Source organism: Rissa tridactyla, chromosome W (genome assembly GCF_028500815.1).
Source record: "Rissa tridactyla isolate bRisTri1 chromosome W, bRisTri1.patW.cur.20221130, whole genome shotgun sequence".
Classification (NCBI taxonomy): domain Eukaryota; kingdom Metazoa; phylum Chordata; class Aves; order Charadriiformes; family Laridae; genus Rissa; species Rissa tridactyla.
Window position 1 is genome coordinate 2023059 of NC_071496.1, and position 23651 is coordinate 2046709.

The 23651-nt window shown below is 45.0% G+C and overlaps 1 protein-coding gene across 1 annotated transcript in view; it reads right to left on the reverse strand.

The window, feature by feature from the left end:
- LOC128901974 (netrin receptor DCC) overlaps nt 1–23651 on the reverse strand; it is a 583836-nt gene that overhangs the window by 69790 nt on the left and 490395 nt on the right. The window contains exons 13-15 of the mRNA XM_054184191.1: nt 21467–21608; nt 18958–19068; nt 13550–13744 (exon numbers count right to left, since the gene is read on the reverse strand). Of these exons, the coding sequence (XP_054040166.1) occupies nt 13550–13744; nt 18958–19068; nt 21467–21608 (448 nt within the window). The remainder of the gene's footprint in view (nt 1–13549; nt 13745–18957; nt 19069–21466; nt 21609–23651) is intronic.

Genomic DNA, 23651 nt, shown 5'->3' on the forward strand with positions numbered 1-23651 from the left:
CCTGCTCCAGAGTCCCTCCCCAGCTTTCCTGGAGCCCCTTGAGGGACTGGCAGGGGCTGGAAGGTCTCCGCGGAGCCTTCTCTTCTCCAGGCTGAACCCCCCCAGCTCTCTCAGCCTGTCCTCCCAGCAGAGGGGCTCCAGCCCTCCCAGCATCTCCGGGGCCTCCTCTGGCCCCGCTCCAACAGCTCCGTGTCCTTCTTGTGCTGAGAGCTCCAGAGCTGGACACAGTACTCCAGGTGGGGTCTCACAAGAGCGGGGCAGAGGGGTAGAATCACCTCCCTCGCCCTGCTGGCCACACTTCTTTTGATGCAGCCCAGGCTGCGGGGGGTTTCTGGGCTGCAAGCGCACGCTGCCAGCTCATGTTGAGCTTCTCATCCACCAACATCCCCAAGTCCTTCTCCTCAGGGCTGCTCCCAAGCCATTCTCCTCCCAACCTGTGTTTGTGCCTGGGATTGCCATCACCCAGACTCTGAAGGACAATTCATCCCACGCTAAGGGAGGTATTTAAGAAGGGGAAGATGAATCAGCCTCCAAGTATCGGTGCATATCTCCACTGGTTATGGCCACAGCACAGATGTCTGGACTTTACTTGGCTTAAATTTTAAATAACGAGACATTGGTCAGAAAAGAACATCACCCTCAACACTGATTTTTTCAAATGTGAACCATTACTCGAGAAACCTGATTCTAGAAATTACCGCCAAAACCCCCAAAGCCCCATCGAACCGTCACGTCTAATCAAAACACACTGTGTATTCCCAATAACGAATAAGCAAAAGGAGTGATCTACTATTAATTCGATCATGAAAAATATACTCGCAGAAAATGATAAATTAGGTGGAAAAGATGTGATAAGTTCACGGAAAATTTAAAAACGGAGACTATTTAGCACATACTTCATTACCACTGCCCATATAGCACAATGTATGGTCCACCAAATTTTATAAATTGAGCAGAGTGACGTATGATTTATGTTTATAACTAGGTTGGGTGAGGTTACCTTTGCAAAAATGAGCTAAGCTTGGGATGAGGACGCGATCTGTAGCCTTCTGTTAAAAACATGAAAAATTCAGGTGGTTAATTTGAGCTGCTGCTAACTGGAGCAATAAATAATTGCTTGAGTCTCCTCTTAGATAAGAGGGGAAAAGGCAATTTGCCACGGTACGGCGTTTGAACACAGTAGCAGAGTTCGGTTTAGTCCAATACAGTGAAAAAATGAGAAAAGCATTAATATTATCATGTGGCAGAGAGCTGCTTTTTGAACCGCGCTGAGTATTAATAATACTTACGGGGGTCATTCTGGTGCTCTTTTTTTGCTTAAATGCCACTGAGTGGAGCGGGGGTTCAAATGAGGGAAGTTTTTTTTAGTGCAAACCTACTAATAGTGCGGCAGGTAATGGAACAGAAGGGTCGTTAGCGCTCCTGGCAGCAATAAGGCAAATAAACAAAGAAATGGGGCTTTAGAGATTGCAGTGCAACTGCAAGAATTCAGAGGTAAATCCTGATTTTTTTCTCCACCGACTCCTATTCACCGCAGCGAGGAACACAGCTCTCTAACGATGATGTTACCGTTTGTATTTGCTATTCTGGAGCAGGAGAAGGAGAACGATGCGCTTTTTTTTCTGGCAGAAGAAATCTCTTCTTGCCTTTGAAGAAGCTGAGAATTCAGCTCTAATTAGAGCATCAGCCAAGAATTCCCCATGTCAGTGTCGGTGTGGAACATGCTGTGGAAATAAAGTTGTGTTCTGCAGTTCAACTTAAATAAAAAAAAAAAAAGGAAAAGTGCAAGAAGTTCAAACCAAGTATGAACAAAATCAATTTCTTCTACTGACAGATGTTGTTACCGGAAAGAAAATAATCAACAAACAGCAACTCATTCCAGCTACCACAGCTATTTTCTTCTTTAAAAGGCTAAAATTGTGACGTTCTAGAGGCACTACATGGGGTCTTTCGACAAATGTTGAGTCTTCATGTCTGATTTAATTTTCTCTTTAAGCTATAAATAGAAAATAAACGTTTGACAAGTAGATGTGAACTACAACCCGAGGAAAGCTCCTCACCTTAAACAACAGAGTTGGAAAGAGGGAGGCGCACTCAGCTGATTTTCCTGATCAGCTCCTTTCCGTCTCAAATAAAAATTCCTTCTCAAGTCCTCTTCTCATTTCCCACTTTAGCAACTACCTGAGAGGAGGGGCCTGCAGAGTGCTCTACGGACCGGTACCCCGGGAGAGCCAAAGCTAAGACGGGATCTCCTGAGCATCACAAAAACGTTGCTCATCCCATCGTACCACTCGGAGCTACTGCCTTCCACTGAAAAACACCTGAATTTCTTCCACACATACTTACTATATGCACTCAATAAACATTAACTATAAATATTTACTTGTAAAATAGCAGTAAAGATACACTATACATTCAATAATCTTCTCACAATGCCTTTGTCAGTGCCTTTCTTGACTCTAACAAAACGTGAAGTAGCAACTTGTTGAGGATCTGATCCCTTTTACTCTACTTGAGCTTCAGCGTCTGAGTACAGTATAATAACGTTCCAAAGCTTGCCGAGGAAGAAAGTTCCCATCTTTTGCGCTTTTTTCCCCCATAACTAAGCTGTTTTTAACCACGGGCTACAGGAGTCTACCCTTGGGATGGCAGAGCCAGTAGTAAGGTATCCATCATGAGGAGCCATGGCCTCCCGGTAGACAAGGTGGAAAACAAAGACATCTTGTCAAACAAGACGGGGTTTGACAACATCCTGCAGTAAAAGGAACAGGTGGAAGTTGTAGTAAGAGAAATTCCTATTAGCTATTTGGAAAAAAAGAAATACGAGGGTTGCCAAGCGCTGAGGCGGGAGCCCAGAGAGGCTGTGGAACACCCATCCCTGGAGGCCCTCAGAAGTCAGCTGCTGATGACGCTGGTGTGACCCGGAGCCATCTTCAAAGCTGGCCTTGCTTGAACAAAGACTCGGACCCCGTGACTTGAGAGATCCCTTCCAACCTAAGTCATTCTGTGATAATTAACACGTGCTCACACAAATGTGATGAGAGCAGGAACCTGGCTTTGATGCCGAGCCGCGGAGGCAGTTCCAAGGCAGCTGCTGACACAGCACACTTCTGTCCTCTCCCTTGCTCTCACTCTTTGCCGCACCAAAAACATACCGACTCCTCTTTATTAGCAACAAAAAGAGCGGAAACACAAATCCCATATTTTGTTCTAAGTGGAGTAACTCCTGCAGGAAAAGCCCTTTTAAAAGAGAAAAGGTCTTCAAGAGAATTATGTCTCTGCCCCACGCGTCCTTCCAGTGCCACCGATGCCGAACGACCCTCTAAAGGGCAGAAAAGCCGTCAGTCACCATTATCTCCAAAAGCAAGCAGAGAAAGGCCTCCTTTGCTCCTGCCTGGCGTTGTGAAAACATTACACCCAGCAATCAATAGCACCAGTGCCCATTCCTAGACCTAGTAACAGTAGTTTATTGCCAGGAAAAGGTAATCTATCAATAGGACAAATGTCAAATTGCAGTACAAAGTCTGCAGACAAGGGTTATTGAATTCAGAAATCAGGGGAGAAAAGCACTTCCATCCCCATCGGATGTAGCTTACAGGGCCACAACGAACGAGCCCAAAGCAGGTGGAGTTCCCGCTGGAGATCCTGCTGCGTGAGACAGCTCCGAGGGAATCGGATGATTTTACAAATAGCCACTGGGCACCTAACAGCCAGCAGATTCAACTCCGTCAAAAGAAACAATAATCGATGTGTTCCACCTCTTGGACAACATACGCCTGCCCTGGAGAGCAAAGCTTAGATGCAGGTTTTACCAGAATCTAGGGAAATGTTATCCACATTTTAAAAAAACTAAATATCTTTAAATCGTATTAGCAAATTTAATGGTGGTTCACCATGGTGAACTTCTCCAAGTGAGTTTCTCCCGTGTTGCCAGCCGGAGAAAAACAATTTTATTTTATTCCTTCCAGGCACTTGGTACATCAGCAATAGCTGCCTTTCAGGAGTGGATGAGGACAGCATTTCTGTGATATTATTTCATAAAATGTATCAGGCAATTTGGAAAGAGTCACTACCAGAAAGGCTAAAATGGGTAATAAAGGGCTCACGTATTGCTTTCAATAAAATAAGAGACCTACCAGCGAATCATCCTTTCTCTAACGCAACAGAATTAGCATGTATTTACATTTTCTGGTAAACTGAACAATCTGTAGGAACAGAGAAGAACTTTGTCCAATTAAGTTCAACCTACCAAAAGCTGTAAAATTCAAGAATGCATTTTCCATCATTATAGAGGACGGGCGTAGTAGCTTCTTTATGAATGGAAAGCACAAAAGGTCCGTTTTGGCACATTTTTTCCATGCCCCAAAGGCTTCATCCACTGTTTAAACGAAGTCAACTAGATACGTTTTTTAAGCATCGGGAGTACTAGGATCTCCTGAAAATCAATTCCTTGTGTTTAGGATCCGGAAGAGTAAGGTAGATTGCTGACTGGGGCATCAAAATCTGAAACTTTTGGCCTGGAAAAATTCCCACCTGAGCGTTGAAGCCCTCTTTAGACAAAACACATTTGTTTTGTGAGGGAGTATAGAGAACAGTGGGAACTTGGCTTCACATCTGCAGTATGTCACAAACTTCTCACAAAATGATGGACAAATCACCATTTTTTGTGTGTCTTCAGCCCCTACAGTATTAACTTCTTTTTTTCCCCCCTATTTTCTGTATTTTCCTATGAGCTCTTTGAAGTAGAGTCTCGCTGTATGTTTCTACGTTAACTAGACAACGAAACCCCGATCTCGTCTCGACCCTCTGGGCACTACCGTAGCACAAATAATGAAGATATGTTCATACGTAGACCTGCTTAAATTATTTCCTATATTTGATTGAAAATTGTCCCCGAGGAGCACAGTTCCGCCCACCTGCTTCACAGAGATGTGAGGGAGGAGGGACAGAGTGGGGTCCTACACATCTACATTTCAAACCAATACAACCTGACCTGTGATTTTTAATCCACTCTCACCGTTGAATCTCTTACGACCGTTGAGGGCATGTTCTAGCTCTTTGGATGACAAACCAGGGCTCCAGTCATCTTCCAAACGTTCGGTTAGGTGGCCATACCTGGACCTTTGCCTTTGCTGTGGTGTGGGCTCCAGCAGCGTCCTTCAGCAACTGGACCTCCTCGTCTTCTCACAGGCTGTGTCCTTGGCAAATCATCCTGAGAAGTCAACACAGACCTACCCTGGAGTCCTCTTTGGGTGGGCTCATCATGTGACACAGGGAGAACATGACCCTCCTGTGAACCAGCGAAGGTCATGGCATCAAAACAGGTTGCTGCAGCTGGATGACGATGATGCCTCTCACTATTCTGGTGGTGTCTATTTATTTATAGGTACTCAGGCTGATTCCGGACACATTTAACTTCTAAAGCACTAGGGAAAGTGCTTAACGGAGCAAAGAGAATTTATAATGAGAACCTGTTAAGTGCTTTCATTTTAATGTAGTTCAGGAGCCGAACAGCAAATCCATATTTACAGTTGTTTTTAAGATGTCATCTCATCATCTATTATGCCTGCTGGCTGATTTCTCCCGTGAGCTATGTCCTGCGTGCATTATAACGACGTGCGCAGGGCTTTTTTTTAAGCCAAGACCGTCATTTGAGCATGCTTTGAAATAGGTCTTGCCTCCTGCGGAGATGTGAACCTTTACAAGTCCCGTGGTGCATTGCAAGCTCGGTGCACGCCGTGTCGGTAGGGATGCGGAACAACAACAAAAATCCCTATGCGTATCACATACATTTGTTATGGATGTTACAAATGCAGCCAAACTCAGGAAAAGTAAAGTAGTGTAGCAGAAAATTAAGTGTAAGACATATGGACAAATGAATAAAAAATGAACAGCCGTGACTCGAGATGCTTTCTGACATCCGAGAAAATGCTATTAATGTACCAAGAGGGTTAACTCGTGTGGGGGCAAGGTTTCTTCGGGCACTTGTACATGAAAAATAACAACAACAGTTGCACCATGAGGAAGGGTTGTGTTTTCCTTCGCAAAAAATAAGTCTTTCATCCAAAGAATCCCGCGTCTGTAAGCCTGGGTCTCTTAGCTGGTTTGATTTCCTTGGTATCCGCGACTGAGATACCAGTAAGATTCGAGAAGGCAAAGCACGGTGTCGTATCCATCCTTTTCCCTGAAAACTAAGCCTTGCAACAAACCTTCTTTTTTTGGTGTTGATGAATGAACTCAAAAAAATATTCTGGGCTATCAGCATGATTTGTATTATGATTTGGGATTAAGAGCTATTCTTAGGCATTCTGTTCTTCACCAACGAAGAAGAGCGACACTCAGCTCTTCTGTTCCATCTGTTGACAGTAGATCCTAAACATTTAGGCAGGTTTTAGCTATTTTTTTTACGAGGAGAACTGAGGTGTAAACAAACTAAAATGCCTTACAGGAAGTCAGCCAGTGAAGCGCACGAGAGGATTCCTACACGTAGGAATACGGGCAGGCGAAAACGCACTTTTAACACAAGGGACACTCTTAAAATCCACACAATATCTGGTTTGGGGGAGTTCGGCGAGATCGGTTTGCGACGTAAATAGCGCGTGGATCTCAAACTGGCCCTTTGCTTGGGAGCAATTTCTCCGTACTCTGTAAGCAAAGCGAAGCCAGGGAGAAATGAAAGAAAATTGTTGCATGAGGTATTTGCAGAAACGGCAGCACTCTTTAAATGACAGTCACTTTTCGAAGGCGAGAAAGAAAATGAACAGTCCCTGGAGTCTCAAAGTGCCTTTACTTGCTAGTGTTGTGCTTTAATGTGATCTACGAGGGCATCGGTGAGATGCATAAAATTTAACATATTTTTGTTTGATTTTTGCTGCTCCATTTTGTATTAAAAATGCAAAGGGAAGAAAACAACCCGAAACTACATTAAAAAGCTTTTTTGTTCCCTTTCATGTCTTTGTTATAATCCACAACTGTCATGGGCAAAGATTAAAGAAAATGAAGAACCTTCTTTCTCTCCCTTCGCGATAAAACAAAATGCCTTTTTTTTTTGCCTTGTCGACACATAAGGGTCAAATTTAATCTGATCCGCAGTTAAGATGAAGGTGAATTTGCTGGAACCCTTTGCATTCCTGCCGGTATGTTTGTTAAAATATAAATTCACAGGTAAAAGCTCTATCTTCATGTCTTGTCACTTGTAATTGCTGGTTGGTTTTTTGGTTGTTTTTTTTTGAATAATGCAGGAATCTGTAAAGTTTAACATTTGTGCCGGTCAAAACTCTAGCGCATCACCTGAACAGTAACACTCCCATCACAGTGCGCCAAGATAAACACCACCGATGTGCCACAACGAGCCCCTTACGCTGGTCCATACAGACCAGAAGAGACCGTGCAGCCCCCTCCAGCATTACCAAACAACTTAACCGGTGTGAGTTTTTAACACCTTCTTATTATTTATACGGTACCTCTAATCCTCCAAACTACTAATTAAGCAGAAATTGTTCACATCCATTACGTTTTCCTCTTCCGAGCTTAACATTTTCAGCTGTGCGCAGCTTCAGGCTCCACGGGAGGAGAAAGGGTAACTTTGAAAAGTCTTTGCTAGATTTTGCGGCGTATCACGCACTTTGCTTTCAATGCTGGGGCCAGGAGGATCAATGGTTTGAGTCAAAAAAGAGACATGGAAATAGTATTTCAAGATGCGCACTCCAGCTTCCCAATCAAACTCTTTCAAGAGGGTGCGCACGAATTCCTACACGCTCTTGGAGATGAATGTAGCTTTTTCTTAGGTCACGTAAAGGCAACTGTACTTAAAAATTCTTTCTAAAATTATGCCTTGTTCTTCTGTTCTCACACACGTAAAGGGGGAGGAAGGGATGCGCTCTGAAGAGGAAAGTCCACATTCCTCTAAGACTGTGGAATTTGGTGCAGCTTTCCCACCGTATATAGCTCTTAAAAGGTTTGAATATCTGAAAATAGTCACTTTTACACACATTTTCTCATGGAAAGAAGACTTTTAGAGATGGAAGCATCATTACGGCCGCCAGAGGAATTACCTTTTCTGCTCAGCTTCAAACCCGAGTCTCAGGTTTTCAGATCTGCATCTCTCTGCTTTCTCCCACGTGGCGCAAACACCCCGCCAGCAGCTGCAGAATTATTCTATTGTTCCTATTCCAATGCTTTTTTTCTTTTTTTAAAACATTTTTGCTGTTGGGATGTTGCCAACATAAAGCAAAAGCAGAGGCCACAGCGTGCAGCGAACGGTCATCCTCTGGGTCTCCTACCAGCCTTCTCCTTTCAGCCTCCTCCCTTTTCCCATTATTCCAGTAAGTTATTAAAGTATCCCAGAATGAGTTATCACCGTATCCCAGCATGACATAACGATGTTTTTGACATATTGGAACACGCTATACTAACGTTACCATGTTTCATTTTTCCAGGGTATTAATCAAAAATTACAGCCTTATTAGCTACCAGAAGTTTTTAGGCAAATTATTACAGCTAGTGTGGTGCTTCAGCTATTTTGGGGTAAATGGAAATCCTCCTTGGCACCCTTCCTTTTCTCAACTTTTATTTCGTGAGTAAGCGTTAACACAAAGCCCCATGGAGATGAGCCCCGCCAGTTCATCACTACGCCTTCCAAGTTGGATCGCTGCAGAAATCGTTACTTCTTCCGTCTAAAAGATCAGAATTGGCATCCGTGAATTTCCCGATATTGCTACCCCCACCGTTAATCAGCCAACAGCCTTGCCGTTTATAATCCCAAGCAAAGAATTTAAAAATATTTTAAAACAACCCCAAACAACAAACCAAAAACAACAAAGGAAGACGAAGTGGCTCACAGGTCTCCCCGTTGGAATTATTCATTGGAGACTCAGTCAAGCGCTGATTTCTCTGTCAAAGAAAAGGCTGAATGAGAGCAGGGGATGCTTGCTCCTGGAATTTATGAGACTGGTATCAAATACCTTTCATACACCGCAGAAAGAAAATACAACAAATTCTTCACTGACAAAGCTGAAGTCTCTGGATATTCTTATATTCTCCTGCACCTGTGGAGAGTGTCTCCAAGGCAATATGACCACTCAGTCGGGAGAAAATCACTTTAATTCATTCTAGAGTACAAGTGTTACCTCTATACAGTTGTAGTCAAGATGATCATCACACGGAATAAAGTTCTCCATCACCATTATGAAAGACTGAGTAGTTTTCTTCATGTTTTGAAGTGATTTATTCGGTCGCTGAAGCGCACTACTCAGACAAGGGCTGGAAAAGCTCGGGTACGGGCTGATTCACTCATTAAAAAAGTTTTGCTTGAAGGAAGGAATCAATTAAGTACCTCAAGTGGGATGCAAAGCTGCCATACGACTTGTGCATAGTGGTGTTACACTTGCATTATCAAGAGGAACGGAATTAAAAAGCAGGCCACCCCGTGAGCGTGTAGGTCTCCACCCTTCCCCTACGGGTGATCTACTCAAGGAGATTGTCCATCGCGTCCAAGCCTTGTGTTTTTAACCAGAGCTTAAAAAGTATTTAGGATTACGAAGGGGCAGTGAAGTGGCTAATAGGATTTCTAAAGAGACGTTGCTATCTGACTTCCATCCAAAACCAGTTAAGTGCTACACAGAAAGGATTTTTGGTCGATCATTAGCAGCACACTAAAGGTGCAAAGACGTTTGGAACTTCGTAATCACCTCTGGAATGGTGAATCCTGATGCGTACCAATGCACACCACGGCTAAGTTACAACTACAGACATCCACCGGGGTCAACAGGGAGAAAAAAAAAAATCAGACAACGGAGCTCCTGAATGGGCTGAAGTATCCTGGCTGTTGTCTTTTCCTGCTTGATGGACTAGAAGGAGGAACACGGGCTGATACGGCTCAAACTCGGGTGAGTCAAGTAAACCTCTGAAGCTGCGTAAAATAAATAAGCAGTTAGGAGTGTAGGTCAGAGATTTTATCTGTCCTATCACAAAGGTTTCCCCACCAAACGCTGACGTACCACCATCACAAGTAAAGCTACCATCTTCTCTACAGCCTGGCTGCAGAAAAGATGAACAATCCTGAGGGCTACGGTTTGTTTCTGACTCTGCCTCAACTTTGTTTTCCGACACCAGGGAGTCAGTTAGGCTTAGATTTTAGAATTAAAAAATTCAGCACAAGACCAGAAAATTACAACAAACTACGGTATTCTAGACACCGTACCCAACCATCCATATTCATCGGATGCAAAAATTTAGGGAAGGAGGAACAAAACCCGCACAAATAGGGTGAGGAACTGCAGCCTTACGTACCCAACAAGCAGGAACGGCTACAGCAACTCTATCGCACACCTACGGCAGGAACCGCCAGACAAAGCGGGATCACTGAAAGAGGGGGGGGATTAGATGAGATCTGAGGAAGAAATTCTTTGCTGTGAGGGTGGTGAGCCCCTGGCCCAGGTTGCCCAGAGAAGCTGTGGCTGCCCCATCCCTGGAGGGGTTCAAGGCCAGGTTGGCCGGGGCTTGGAGCAACCTGGGCTGGTGGGAGGTGTCCCTGCCCAGGGCAGGGGGTGGCACTGGCTGGGCCTGAAGGTCCCTTCCAACACAAACCATTCCGTGATTCTGTCACAAAGGCAGGAATTTCCAGGGCAACCGCATCGCAGACGCTGGGAAGGGAATAAAGCCAGTGGGCCAGGCTGGGGGCTGTTAGCTTCGGCTTTAAATACCCACGTGCATCTCTCTTCTCAGTCTCTCAACTGCAAGGTCTCTGTGAAAGACGTCCAGGAGGTGCTTTTGTGCAGATCTGAACAAAGAGAGGAGAAAACTGTCCCCAGAAGAAGATCATGGCATGCGTGGATGCGCACGCGTATGGCCTCAGGGTGTTTCGCATCCCTGTTCAACCCGCCAGGGCACTAGTTTTAGTTGAGAGAAATGACAGTAAAGAACTCAAGGACTACAGCACGAGCCTATAGAAGTAACATAACGCCTGACATGGAGCCGGATTATTGGGTTTGGGGCGTCTCTGTGCGAAAACGGTGACTGTAAGTGAGAGTCAGGCCAGATTTCTGAAAAGCAGCTGATGTCAAACAAACGCCATTGCTCTTTAACGAAAGCACCTACCGCTCTGGAGTCTAAATGATACATAGGTTTGCAGCGTGCTTCAAAATGGCATACAAAGGGAACCATAAAAAGAAGCACCGCGGTGAACCTCGGGAAGCTGCAAAAACCCGTTTTTTCAGCTAGATACATCAGAGGCTGGATCGAGGGGAAGCGGGGCGACCTCTCCGCAGGCGCTGGCTAACGAGACAAAGGAGAGCCGGGGAGCCAAGAGGAAGCGAGCGCTGAAAGCCAGGAGGATCAAAAGGGATGAGGTCTTTGGAGGGGAGAGGGAAAACTCACTGAAGTTCATCATTTATTTAGGCCTCAGACTTCGTTGTCGCTTTCCGCACGGTACATTTAAGGTAGCGTCTACCCCTCACGCACAGGTTTCGTAGGAAATTCTACGACGGGTGGGATGAATCCAACATCTAGGAAATATTCCCCCCCGCCTCGTTCCTGCCAGCAGCACGTTTTCATTCATAACCTTACTGAAACCAGTATTTTTATTAGGAAAAGAAGTCTTGTCTCCTCATTTTGCGTAATTTTCTTGTAATGCTTTCTAATAAAGTGGGTGAATAATGTAGGAAGTGTTGGCAACTGTTCTAATTTTTTAAAAGCTTTCTCCGGGCCCTTGGTCACATCCCTCTGGGGTTCATTTTCTGTGGATATTTAAATGGTGGAATTTAATTAGCGCAATTATTCATGGAAATTGATTTTCAAAGTTGTACACGTGAACGTTCACAGAAGTTGAATTTAAAACATGCACGTGTCAGAATCTGTGACCAAAGTGCTTCTATCCTTACCCAGTCAGAGACCAGACACAGGCGGCTTATCCGGACACTGCCGATTAAATCGCGCTGCTCACATTTTGAATATTTGCAATCAGACCAAAAAAAAAAAAAAACGTACAACGAAGAGATACTTTCCAGTCGAACACTTAATGACTTTCATGAAACCTCAGTCTAATAGAGAATGTTCAGCAAAAAAAAAAAAAAAAAAAAACCAAAAAAAATCCAACCCTGATTTCAGTGATCAAATTATTTGCAACTAAATATTTGATACGATCGAAACAGTGGTAGCGGCTCCTGGAGGTCCTATGAGCAAGTGTATTCACTGGTCATTTAATACACGAAGGAAAGCAAACACTAAAGCTTCACAAAACCCTAGACACTTCTCCAGTTGTTAATCCGGACACTTTTAGTGCGAGCTGACCGTTCGGAACTCTATCAAATGGAGCTGTGCAGGCGTCTCCTTACCTTTCGCCAGAGCACATTGGCCCTGATAGCTCTGTCCATACAATCTTCTTCTCTAGTACTTGGGGCTCAACAGAAAGACAACTGAAAACTCATTAAAGATAGGAAACGAAATAATCTTGGGAGAATTTAAATCCCTTTTGGAATTAACAAAAATACTTCGCATTTAATCCTGACCGTTAGTTATTAGGCACACACATTTCATTAGTAACAGCTTTTATCTTTGTATTCCACAAAATTTCTTCCATAGGCCCGTCAGACATCTTTCCATTTTGCGTAATAGCTTCACACTTGCGCGAAACGTTATCAAATCAGCCTTTTTCTGTAGAACCCACAAAATATTTGGGAGTGTTTGCGCACGGCTCTTTGCAAATACCTCCACGGCGAAATACGCATCTGGCCGCAGAGAAGCTGTTTGATGAAGGAACAGTAAAATGAGTTTATTCTGCTCTCCAGCTTTCCCCGAGGAAAGAGCAAAAAGGTTGGAGGATGCAGTGTCGTGGTGCTGTAAAATCCAAAGGAAAGTATCCGCAGATATCAGAAAGTTTTGGTCCTACAGAGTTGAGATAATTAATCTGGCTGCGCACCCCTAATGCACCCGGTTAACGGATCTCCCTGCAACATCTGATCGTTCCCAAATTACTAAGCAGAAAAGCTTACCGTTTTTACCCGGCATAAAAACGCTAAAGAAGAAATAAGAAGGAAACCATTAAACTTTTTGACTTCCTTTCAACTTTGAACCGTTTTCCCAGTGCTAGGAGAACGCTCCATCACCACGGGAAGGATCCAGGCCCCTGCGGTACCACGCTGCGAATTTAGATGAGCTGTCATCGAGGCTGTGCCATGAATAATGAATAGCCACCTCTCTCTCGGCACCATTTTGACAGACATAAACCAGCAGGTTTGCGACTGCCATTAAATTCAAACATGGGGGGGCCAGCCCGGGGAAAACCATCTTTAAGTCCAGCTCTCTCACAAGCGGGAGTCAGCATTAGAAGCACACGACTTAATAAGACCTACTGAAGAAAATGAGCATCGGATCAAAAGGATTTGATGTATTTGAGAGCGTCCAGAGTTCAGATGGTAAGACCAAACGTGAAGCGGAAGGCAGGAGCAGCCTAAGCCAGCAACACGTAAAGGAAGCACCAGTGACAGCCTGCAAAATAACCCGCAAAAATAGCGTAATGAAATGAATGAAATGAATGAGAACAGCCACTCACCCAAATTTTCAATGGAATAATAGCGCTGTTTACTGTCCACCCGCACAGTCTCAGCATAGGGACTGCCGACGCCGTAGCCGATGATGTACCCGCGGACGACGATGTTCGGGTTGAGCGGCGGAGTCCAACTCATGACGATACTTGTCGTCAAGGGCCTGACGTGAAGAGAGCTTGGCTGGTCAGGAACCTGAGATTCTGGGATTCAAAAGCAGAAAAAAAAAAAAAAGAAAGAAAAAAAAAGAAGTATAAATTAATATGCTACTCATTCAGTCTTACTCTTCCTAAGGTTGGGGCTTAGACTAAAATATTTGCACGAAAAACCCAACCAGGTTACATGCAGAGCTCACATGCAGTTTCATTTCTGAGCTACGTCCTTCCCTTCCAAGAGCATCAATATGCCTCATCCCGTTTTGAATGGAATATCTCCTAGCGCTCTCCACCTTTAGCATAAGGCTGCAACAGAGATTTAAAATGACGCAGGAAAATGGAAGATGACCTGTAAAGGAATTTCCAGTAGGACAACTCTTCTCTTCCCTGGCCTACTTACAAGCGCAGCAGGATCCTGGCAGCTGATCCTGTGAGTTATCTTTCCGCTCACAGATTATTTAAGAAAAAGGTTTTTTACTTTGTTAGTGATATACTAGTATATTCTAGCGATAACCTGTCTCTTTCCCGCGAAAACAAGGAGTGAATTTTAACTCTCGGACACGCGCCTCTTGCTTTGAAGCTGCTTTAAAAATTTAAACACACCAGCTTTAAAAAAAACCTGAAATAACAGAATGAGGTATTTTATTTACAGGTATTCCCCAGGTAAAGTTCATTACTTCAGGGAGTAATTAATCACCCTGAGTCTATTTGCCTCCTACAAGCCTAATTTTACTATAAAGGTGAGATGAGTAAATGCCTTTTGTTTGAGTTTACGCGGTAACTACCATATCACAAGTCTCTTCAGAGGAGCCGCACAGTAGCTTGTCTTTTTGAGAGCAGAAAGAGACAAGTTACTATTTTTCCCCAATAAAAAGGCTTGCAATATAATAGACGAAAGCTTATACGGAAGGCAACAAGGACGGGATAGGAAAAAACCACCGCAGTAACAATATAAAATGATGTAAACTCCAACAAAAGACACTTGGCAGTTGTGAAGCATTCCCACTGTAAACCTTGGAAAAGACAATGAAAAGAAGAATTAACACTTTTCAATACCCAGTGCCATATGTACGTCCTTGGCGTTTTACGTGCTTTCAGATGAATTCTTCCGAACACATGAGAGCGCCCTGAAAAACCTGTCGGTGAGCACATATTACCAGGCTGAAACACCCGGCCACTTTAGAAGTCCTTTGCGTTCTGCTCCTTAAAATTTGCAAAGCAGGCGGCTTGGAGAAAGCTTGAAGAAAATTCACTGAAAAAAATCGCTACTCACAACACGAAGAAACCGACTGCACCAGCAGTGCCGCTGTAAGTCAGGTTAAGTTGCCATTTACCCCCGCTGCGCTCCCAAACTTTAACGCAGAAGCAAAAGTTACTCCAGCCGCTATTCCTCAACAGCGCTGTTTGAAAAACAAACGACAGAAGCGTTTCTTACAAGCCCCAAAGATAAAATAACCATTTAATGCCTTGAAACGAGGAGCTGGATAACGTTGCGACACTGCGATTCCTCCAACTTCCTAAAAGCAGCAATTCTCGGGCAGCAAAGGAGATCAGAGCATCATCCGATTGCCTTCAAACGCTCATTTTTACATCCGACGCGACACGGGGATTTCAGCTGCAGCACAGATACCTCTAGGCAGCCGTTTAGGTTAAAACTGCTTTATTCAAACGTTTTATATTCTACATCTCAAACAATTCAAATACGTGACTCGTGCATTTCCGAGCTAAATCACCCCTTCTCGTTTCAAAAAGCAAAAAGCGGTTCAACTTCTTGTAGCCTTCTTGTGAACTAAGTGAATTGCGAACGAAGCTGGGGTGAACGCCATTTTGGAACTATTCTTTCAATACTGACGTTTCATAAACACAGGTATTTTTTGAAGACGCAGTTTTTTTGCTTCAGCTTTCTGCCCAAAGCAATTTTAATTATTTTCATTAGCTTTACTTTCAACCGTTTGCTGGGAAACCCCCCATTTCTCTTCTTCTGAAACAGCCGTGAAGTCGAGAATTTGCGTTGCGTAGTTCACATCCTAAAGGACCAAGTTAAGTGCTAGAATCAACTACTTTTTCCCCCCCTCAAACAAAGTATTTTTTGGTTGTCTTCACAAGAAAGCACGTTTTCCCAAGTAAGGACTTCTGCCAAATATCAAGATACAGCCAAGTATCTAAATCCATCAGTTCTTCAGGAAACTGGACCATCCAACCTTTGCATGGCCCCGCTGATCTTCAGTCTCCCAGCGCTCAGATATCCAGGAGAAAAACTCGTATTGGAACACGTTATCTCATATTTCTGCTGTCTTTATCAGGCCATTTCCTTGCAGCTTCAGACGAATATGTTTATGTTTGTTTCTCCTGGGTTTGAACATGATGCCAGAATGACTTGCGAGGAGCAACCTTGAGATCCCGCTCTCCTGCCTGAAGTAACAAATGAGTTCTTCATCCTAAGTCCCAAATTGGCCAAAATTTATGGTTTTTCTTCTTAACTGCACCAAGAGTTTATCGCTTGCTCTCATGTAGCGACATCTTTGGGTACTTGCAAGCAAATGCCGTGCTCAGACACACGAGCTGTGGATGGCAGCCAGCCCCACAGACGAGCATCTGGCACGCAGGAGGAGAATTCCTGGTGAGACCTCCCCACGAAACCAGATTTCTTGGAACAACATTCCTTACTCTCCTTCCCTTACGGGCCATTAGGTTCCCAGGAAATGGAAGCTGAAGCTCCGTGTCGCTGCCTGGTGTCACATCTCCTCCCGGGATGCCACATCTGCTCACACGCGCCTCCGAGGCCTGCGCTGTGTTTCTACGTGATGGTCTGAGCGCCCACGTCTTCCATCCAGGGAATCCAGCACTTGGTGCTACTTAAAAGTTCCCCAATTCCACTGTCACGCTTGAAAAACGCTTTACCTTTGGGTCACTTCGGCAATTTTCTTCGACATTCAAAGACGTATATTTAACACAGTCAGGGTAATTTTTACTCATCCCATTTTGTTTCCCTCTTTCCCCCATCACTTTTCGGTAGGAATTACAGTATGATAGCGGTCTAGCTTGTCATGCTCTTAGAGCACTAATTGAGAGCTGAAGCTAAACTCTATCACTACCTAATATGTCTAACAGCTTCCATCTGTTCCACGCGGTAATCAGGAACCAAGCATCCTAAACCCATTTTCCTGGAGGATACCTTTGCAAAGTTGATCAGCCATTGTCTTGCATCCGTGCTCAAGCTGTTTAAAGCACACCCTTTGGGGAAAGCGCGGCTTTCGATTTCTTTTTTTTTTTTCTTTTTTCTTTCTTCCTTTTTCTTTTTTAAAGCACAAAATTTCAGGCTTAAAATAAATATTTAAAACCTTCCCAGCTGTTAGCAAAGGCGCGCGAGCTTTCTAGGGAACCCTGAAGAAGCAGCTATGTTTGGATTTCTAATCACTTCAACAAAACACACTAATTAAAATGAATATCCGTCGGGAGTCTGACACCGTTCTCCGGGATACTATTTGTCTTCGTGTTGCTGGTGCCAACCAGGCTTCCAGTGAAAGCAGGAGAAAGGGCATTAGCCGTAGCAGCAGGGAGGGACCGGGGTCACCAGCCTGAGCTCCAGCCCTCCCCAGGTGAGCCAACACTTGCAGGACCACAGTAATAAGCAGATAATTTTTTTTTTCCCCGGGGTTTATCGGAGCATTAGTATCTAGTACGCGCCACGCTGCATTCCCAGCATCAGCGTCCTATTCACGAGGATATTTCATCACCGCCACAAACGCATGTAAATACGATGCACGGACAAAACGGCTTTGCTGGAACTTACTCCCATGGACCCACTTCCACGGCGTGTCTCCTGCGACGACGACGCGATTAACATGGAATCGTAGAATGGTTCGGGTTGGAAGGGACCTTAAAGATCATCTAGTTCCAACATCTTCGCATGCACGCGCGGATTTGGGCAGGAAAAACTTCAAAGGAATGCCACGTGTACTAAATGCCAATCAAAACAAACGTGCTCAGTTGCGTTACTTACTACTTTTTTTTTTTTTTTTCCGGTACTGCGGTGTGTTCAGAATTTCTCTGTTCCTCTCGCGAGCGAAAAGTCGGCTTTCACACCTTAACAGCATCACTGCTCAAACCGCTGTCTAGCCAAAGCGTAATTAGCAAGACACCATGGTGCACCGCGGCGTGCTGCGATCCGTTGGCAGAGTTACACCGCGGCTAGAAGCATCATCTCTTCTTTAAAAGCTTGACGAGAAACCACAGGTGCTGGTTGCTCTGGTTCCTCCCATCGCGCCCGCCGGGCACTGCGGGCGCTCCCCCCGCCTGCTGGATAATCGCATTCGGACATAGGGAAAGGCAGAGATTCTTCAATTTGCAAGGGTTGATTTTGCGATCATAAGGAAATCCGGCCAGTCAAAAGAAAGGCAACATCAAGTACTATGGTGCATTTAAACGGATTATTTGTTTATTCTTTCATGCAGTTTGCCTTTGATCCTTTGCAGGTGATTATTTTGTTTTAAGAATCATAGCAATTTTCATCAGTTTCCTTTTATTTTTCTGTTCCTCTCCTTTCTACTACATATTTGCTTCTTACGGTTTGTCTGTAGTTTTGCTGCAACTTCCATCTGTCAGGTTCTTTGTTCCATTTGATTTGCACTCCATTTAATTTTTGTAGGTAGATTTTTCCATCGCTCTCCTTTTTTTCCTTTACAACTTCCAATATTCCAGGCATTTTCTCTAACCCTTTCATTTCAGTCTTTTCTTTCCCTTTTGTGTCAGCATCTGCGCTGATGTATACAGCCCACGGTTTTCAGGTATCTGCATCCCATCATCTTCCACTAATTAACTCAGCTTCGTTGCCAACCTGCATTTCTGACATCTGCAAATAAAGGCTGGGAAACGGGATTTGACCTCTGCGAATATTTGCTTAGTGAATTGTTAGGATTGTCGGCGTCGTTTTCATCGTTTCTTTGATTGATGACGTGTATCATTGATGAAGTTAAGAGATTCGCTTCGGCGTATTATCGCAAATGGCCACGATGCTGAGGAGCTAAATTCTGGCAGGGAATTATTTTGACAAATAAAATAATTTTGGGCTCCTTGGTCCTGGTGATGACAGAGGAACACAACCCAAGGCACGTGGGATCCAGGAGGATAAGAAAACACCTGTCGGTGGGTGTCTGGACCCCAGGCATCTCACCCTAACCTCGGCCTGGGTGACAACTGCGGTGACACCCCTCAGCTAAAAGGCTTTTGGAAATAACAGCTTTTAAAAGAGATTAATTTACCGTCCAGATCGTTCTCGGGTGTTTCCGCCGTGTACCAGTCCGAGGGGGGCCCTGTCCCATTCACTGTCATGGCAGCCACCTGGAAACTGTACTGGCTTCCTTTCTCGAGTCCTGTCGGAAAATAAAAATAAGCCAATCAAAATCACACAGCAAGAAGATGTAAAGAAAAAAATAAAAAAATTAATGACGTTACCACAGTTTGCAACAGACCTTGAGTAAAATGGAAGCTCTAGGAATAGTCCATCGGACTTGCCGTATGTAAGGAAATATATAGAAATGTGTATATGGAATCATTGAGGTTGGAAGGGGCTTTTAAGAGCATCGAGTCCAACCATCAACCCAACACTGCCCAAACCACCACTAACCCACGTCCCTCAGCACCTCGTCTGCCCAGCTTTGAGATACCTCCAGGGATGGCGACTCCACCACTGCCCTGGGCAGCCTCTTCCAATGCTTGATAAAAAAAGCAATGGAAGTCCAAATAGAAGAAAACGGAAGAACGGTTGGACGCAACTGAGCCATTAATTACACAGGTAACAAACGCAGCCCACTGCTGCCCAACACGCAGGGAACCGCGGGTACGCGCCCCGTACGCAGGGGGTTTGCAGGCAGGGACGAGGTTAGCGACTGAAGAGTACTTTGCTTTGCGGCGCTCCTGATTAACTTCACAGCACACACTTGCAGGAAAAAAAAAATAATAAAAAAATAAAGACTTGCCAATATTACGAAATAAGCACGAATTCCGAAACGGACATTCTCCTCTGTGGCTAAACCCATCAGCAAACAATTACTGCAGCGTTCCTGCGTGTGCCACAAGGCTCCCGGGTCCCTGAGGTGGGGATGGAGGTTTATCTTTCTGCTCAGTCTACACTGACCACAAAGCAAAAAAACCCCACTCTTTTCATTTAATTGCAAACGTCCTCCAGAGAAGAACGCTCATAATTACAAAGAGCAGTTTAACATTTAGCTGACATGGAAGCCTACTCTCAAACTGACAGCGGCTATTTAGAAACCTGCACTGTAACTCTAAACTCCTCTGCCATTGCAGATGTTCTTATTGTCCCGTAAAGCACCTGCCCACCAAACAGGATGGCACCAAAGCCGTGAAGTGCCTACGGGTTAATATTTAAAACGTCCACTTAGACGAGCCACATAGCTCCGTCTCCAGCAATCGCAATATATGAGTGCAGAAAGTAATAACGGGATCTGGATGTTTTTCTGAATTGCTTTCTAAACCACGTATTCCCAAGCTCCGTCAAACAAAGCCCTTCGTTTCGGGCTGCGGGGAGGTATCGGTAGCAGGAGGCTTGGGGCTGCCGGCAGCCCACAGTCCCACCAGGACTCCCGCAGCTCCCCAAGCCCGGAATAATTCCTGTGAAAGAAACCCAGGACGTGGGGATCTACCGTGATAGAGATTAATCTGCTCTGCCCTCCCAGGGATGGGACCCGCAGGGATGGAGCTACGTAGGTATGTGCCTTCTATGCTTTCTTCTCTAAGCCAGCAAAGCTGCAGCAACTCAAACATCGGAGCAGCTTCCATCGTTGTTTCTACGTTATCTGCCAGAAAATAAACACTTCCCTACTTGTCGGACACACTTCACACGCTATCTCCCGCCAGAAGGTACCACTTCGCAGCTCTTAGTTACGTAGCCCCCACAAGAGATCCCACAGGGGCTTTGGTCAAGAGCCCAGGTTAGATGCCCCCAGGTTGAGATTTCAATATTTAAGGTCTTCCTCATAAAAAACGTGCTGCTTATGCTTTTATTTAATTTTGCAATAACATGCTGCTTTTCCTTCCAAAACAGTCAACGATGTTGTTTATGCTGACATTTACAATTCGGAATTTCTTCCAGTTCTCACAGATTACACCTCACACGTGAAAGTAAGCATAATGCAGGTCATCTGAGGTGAAATCACGGTTATACCGAATTCAGAGGCAAAGTTGCCGTTGACTTTGATAAAGTTTAATTTCCTCCCTTGATGCTTTGCGGCTTTCTCAGTTATGTCTTGGGCATAATGCAAGAACCCAGCCGACATTCATTTTCACCTACCAGAAATCACTGTCACCCTTACGATACCCACCTGGCTACTTTCATTCATTGCAATTACAGTCCTGCTACAATCTAGTGTTGAAGCTCTTATTCTGGAAGGAGGTATTTTCCATGGAAAACCTCGGAAAAGAAACTAGGGAAATCGACCTTTTTGCACCCGTGAGAACACAGGAGAGGTTGGCCGAGCGCTCTACTAAACCACCTGAGACTTAAGAGATTGGACACGAGAAATTTGCGTTCAAATTCAGTAGGGATAAAATCCAGGAGACAAACATATGACAAAAGCATTAAGGAAAAAACTCGTTTAAAAATAGCCCCATAAAGACTGTCTTCGTACCACACAATAAATGCTACCTGCCAGCAAAGAAATCAATGTTCCCTTGAAGTGAAAGTATATTTTATTCCCAAAGCATTTAATTCATCAAAACCTTGCAAGGCTGTACCATGTGAACACTGACCTGTGAACAAGTACCAGAGGTTGTTTGGCTCCAGCGTTTCAATCTCACCCCTGCGGGTAGTCTTTCTATGTCGGATTTTATAGCCCGTAATAAATCCATTTTGAGTACCTGGTGGTGGAGGCAACCAGCTAACTTTGATGCTCTGTAAAAGAAGAGATATTATTATTGTTGATTGTTTTTTTTTTTTTGGCAAAGAAATCACAGAAATAAAGCACATAAAATGAATGACACAGCAACAAGATGTAAAGAAAAAAATAAAAAATTAATGACGTTACCACAGTTTGCAACAGACCTTGAGTAAAATGGAAGGTCTAGGAATGGTCCATTGGATTTGCCGTACGTAAGAATATACATAGAAATGCGTATATGGAATCATCTAGGTTGGAAGGGGCTTTTAAGATCATTGAGTCCAACCATCAACCCAACACTGCCAAAACCACCGCTAACCCGTGTCCCTCAGCACCACGTCTGCCCGGCTTTTAGATACCTCCAGGGATGGTGACTCCACCACAAAAAAAGGAAAACGAACAAGGCAAGATTTTTCTAACAACAAGGTGCATTCAACTAAGTTATTATTTTGAGGAGAAAACCAAATCAAATCTAAAAAGACTCAAACTGGCATAAAGAAAACTATACATTCCGTAGCAGTGGACGGCTATATAGACAATGGATTTATATCGTAAATTTTGGCCCTTTTCAGGAATTTTTCATTTCAACAGGCCACTAGAATACCCGGGGTACTATAAATGTCAGCTCTGGGGTTGACTCGACACTGCAACTCATTTCGCTTTTCAGCCCAAAGTGCCAAAGTCGCCTCTTTTTGACTGCAGGATACAAATATCAACCTGGGCAGCTCCAACCATTTGGTGCCATTTTAATTCCACAGATGTTCACGGAGACCTTACTGCACCCTCCTTACAGTAGCGTAAAGAAAGTCAAACCTCTTGGGAACAAACTTATTGCCAATCCCAACACGTAAGAGAGTTTTCGCGGAGCTGTTCGCCACAGTCAGCAGCAATGCAATTAACCATGGCCAATCACTTAATTTTTCCTAAATGTTGCTTGTTAGATTGTGTGAGGGATCTTATCTCAGCCCCACAGCCCAAACTGAAACTGTCCCTTCCTGATGGCTCAAGAGAATGGTTTGGGTTGGAAGGGACCTTAAAGGCCATCCAGTGCCACCCCCTGCCCTGGGCAGGGACACCTCCCACCAGCCCAGGTTGCTCCAAGCCCCGGCCAACCTGGCCTTGAACCCCTCCAGGGATGGGGCAGCCACAGCTTCTCTGGGCAACCTGGGCCAGGGGCTCACCACCCTCACCCCAAAGAATTTCTTCCCAATATCTCATCTCAATCTCCCCTCTTTCCGTTTAAAACCATTCCCCCTCGTCTCATGGCTCCCCTCCCTGATCCAGAGTCCCTCCCCAGTTCTCCTGGAGCCCCTTGAGGGACTGGAAGGGGCTGGAAGGTCTCCCCGGAGCCTTCTCTTCTCCAGGCTGAACCCCCCCAGCTCTCTCAGCCTGTCCTCCCAGCAGAGGGGCTCCAGCCCTCCCAGCATCTCCGGGGCCTCCTCTGGCCCCGCTCCAACAGCTTCGTGTCCTTCTGCTGTTGGTGCCCCAGAGCTGGAGGCAGCACTGCAGGGGGGTCTCCCCCGAGCGGAGCAGAGGGGCAGAAAGGTCTGAAGGCGTTTTGTCACCGCGATGCAGAAGCCGGTCTACGCTCTTGGCCAACGCTACCACCTTCCCTTCTACCTTCTCTTCCTTCCCGCGTTTGGCGGAGGGCGCATGGCAGGTTCGCGCAGCGCTGCAGCCATCGTTTTCTTTCAACCCTGCTCATTTTCCAATAAACCCCGACACTCAGCGGCTTTTTTACCGCCGCAGACCGCTGTGCTGCCAGACGTTACACAGCAAGACCTCCTTCCCGAGCAGCAGCAGCTATTCAGGGCACAGCAGCGGCTACGCGTGTTTTCTCTGCGTCTCTTTACATTTAACCACACGGCATTTCATTTACTCTTTTATCTCCCAGTTACTCAGCGTTGTAAGGCTTTTTAGCAACCAGCTTTCACTGTCGTTACACCAAATCGCTAACCCTTGCGTCCCCACTCTCCATCCCATGCACTGGCCTTTGTGGACCCCACCGCCGGCGCTCCTCAGCCGGGACGAGCCAACACCTCTCTCCATCCTTTGTT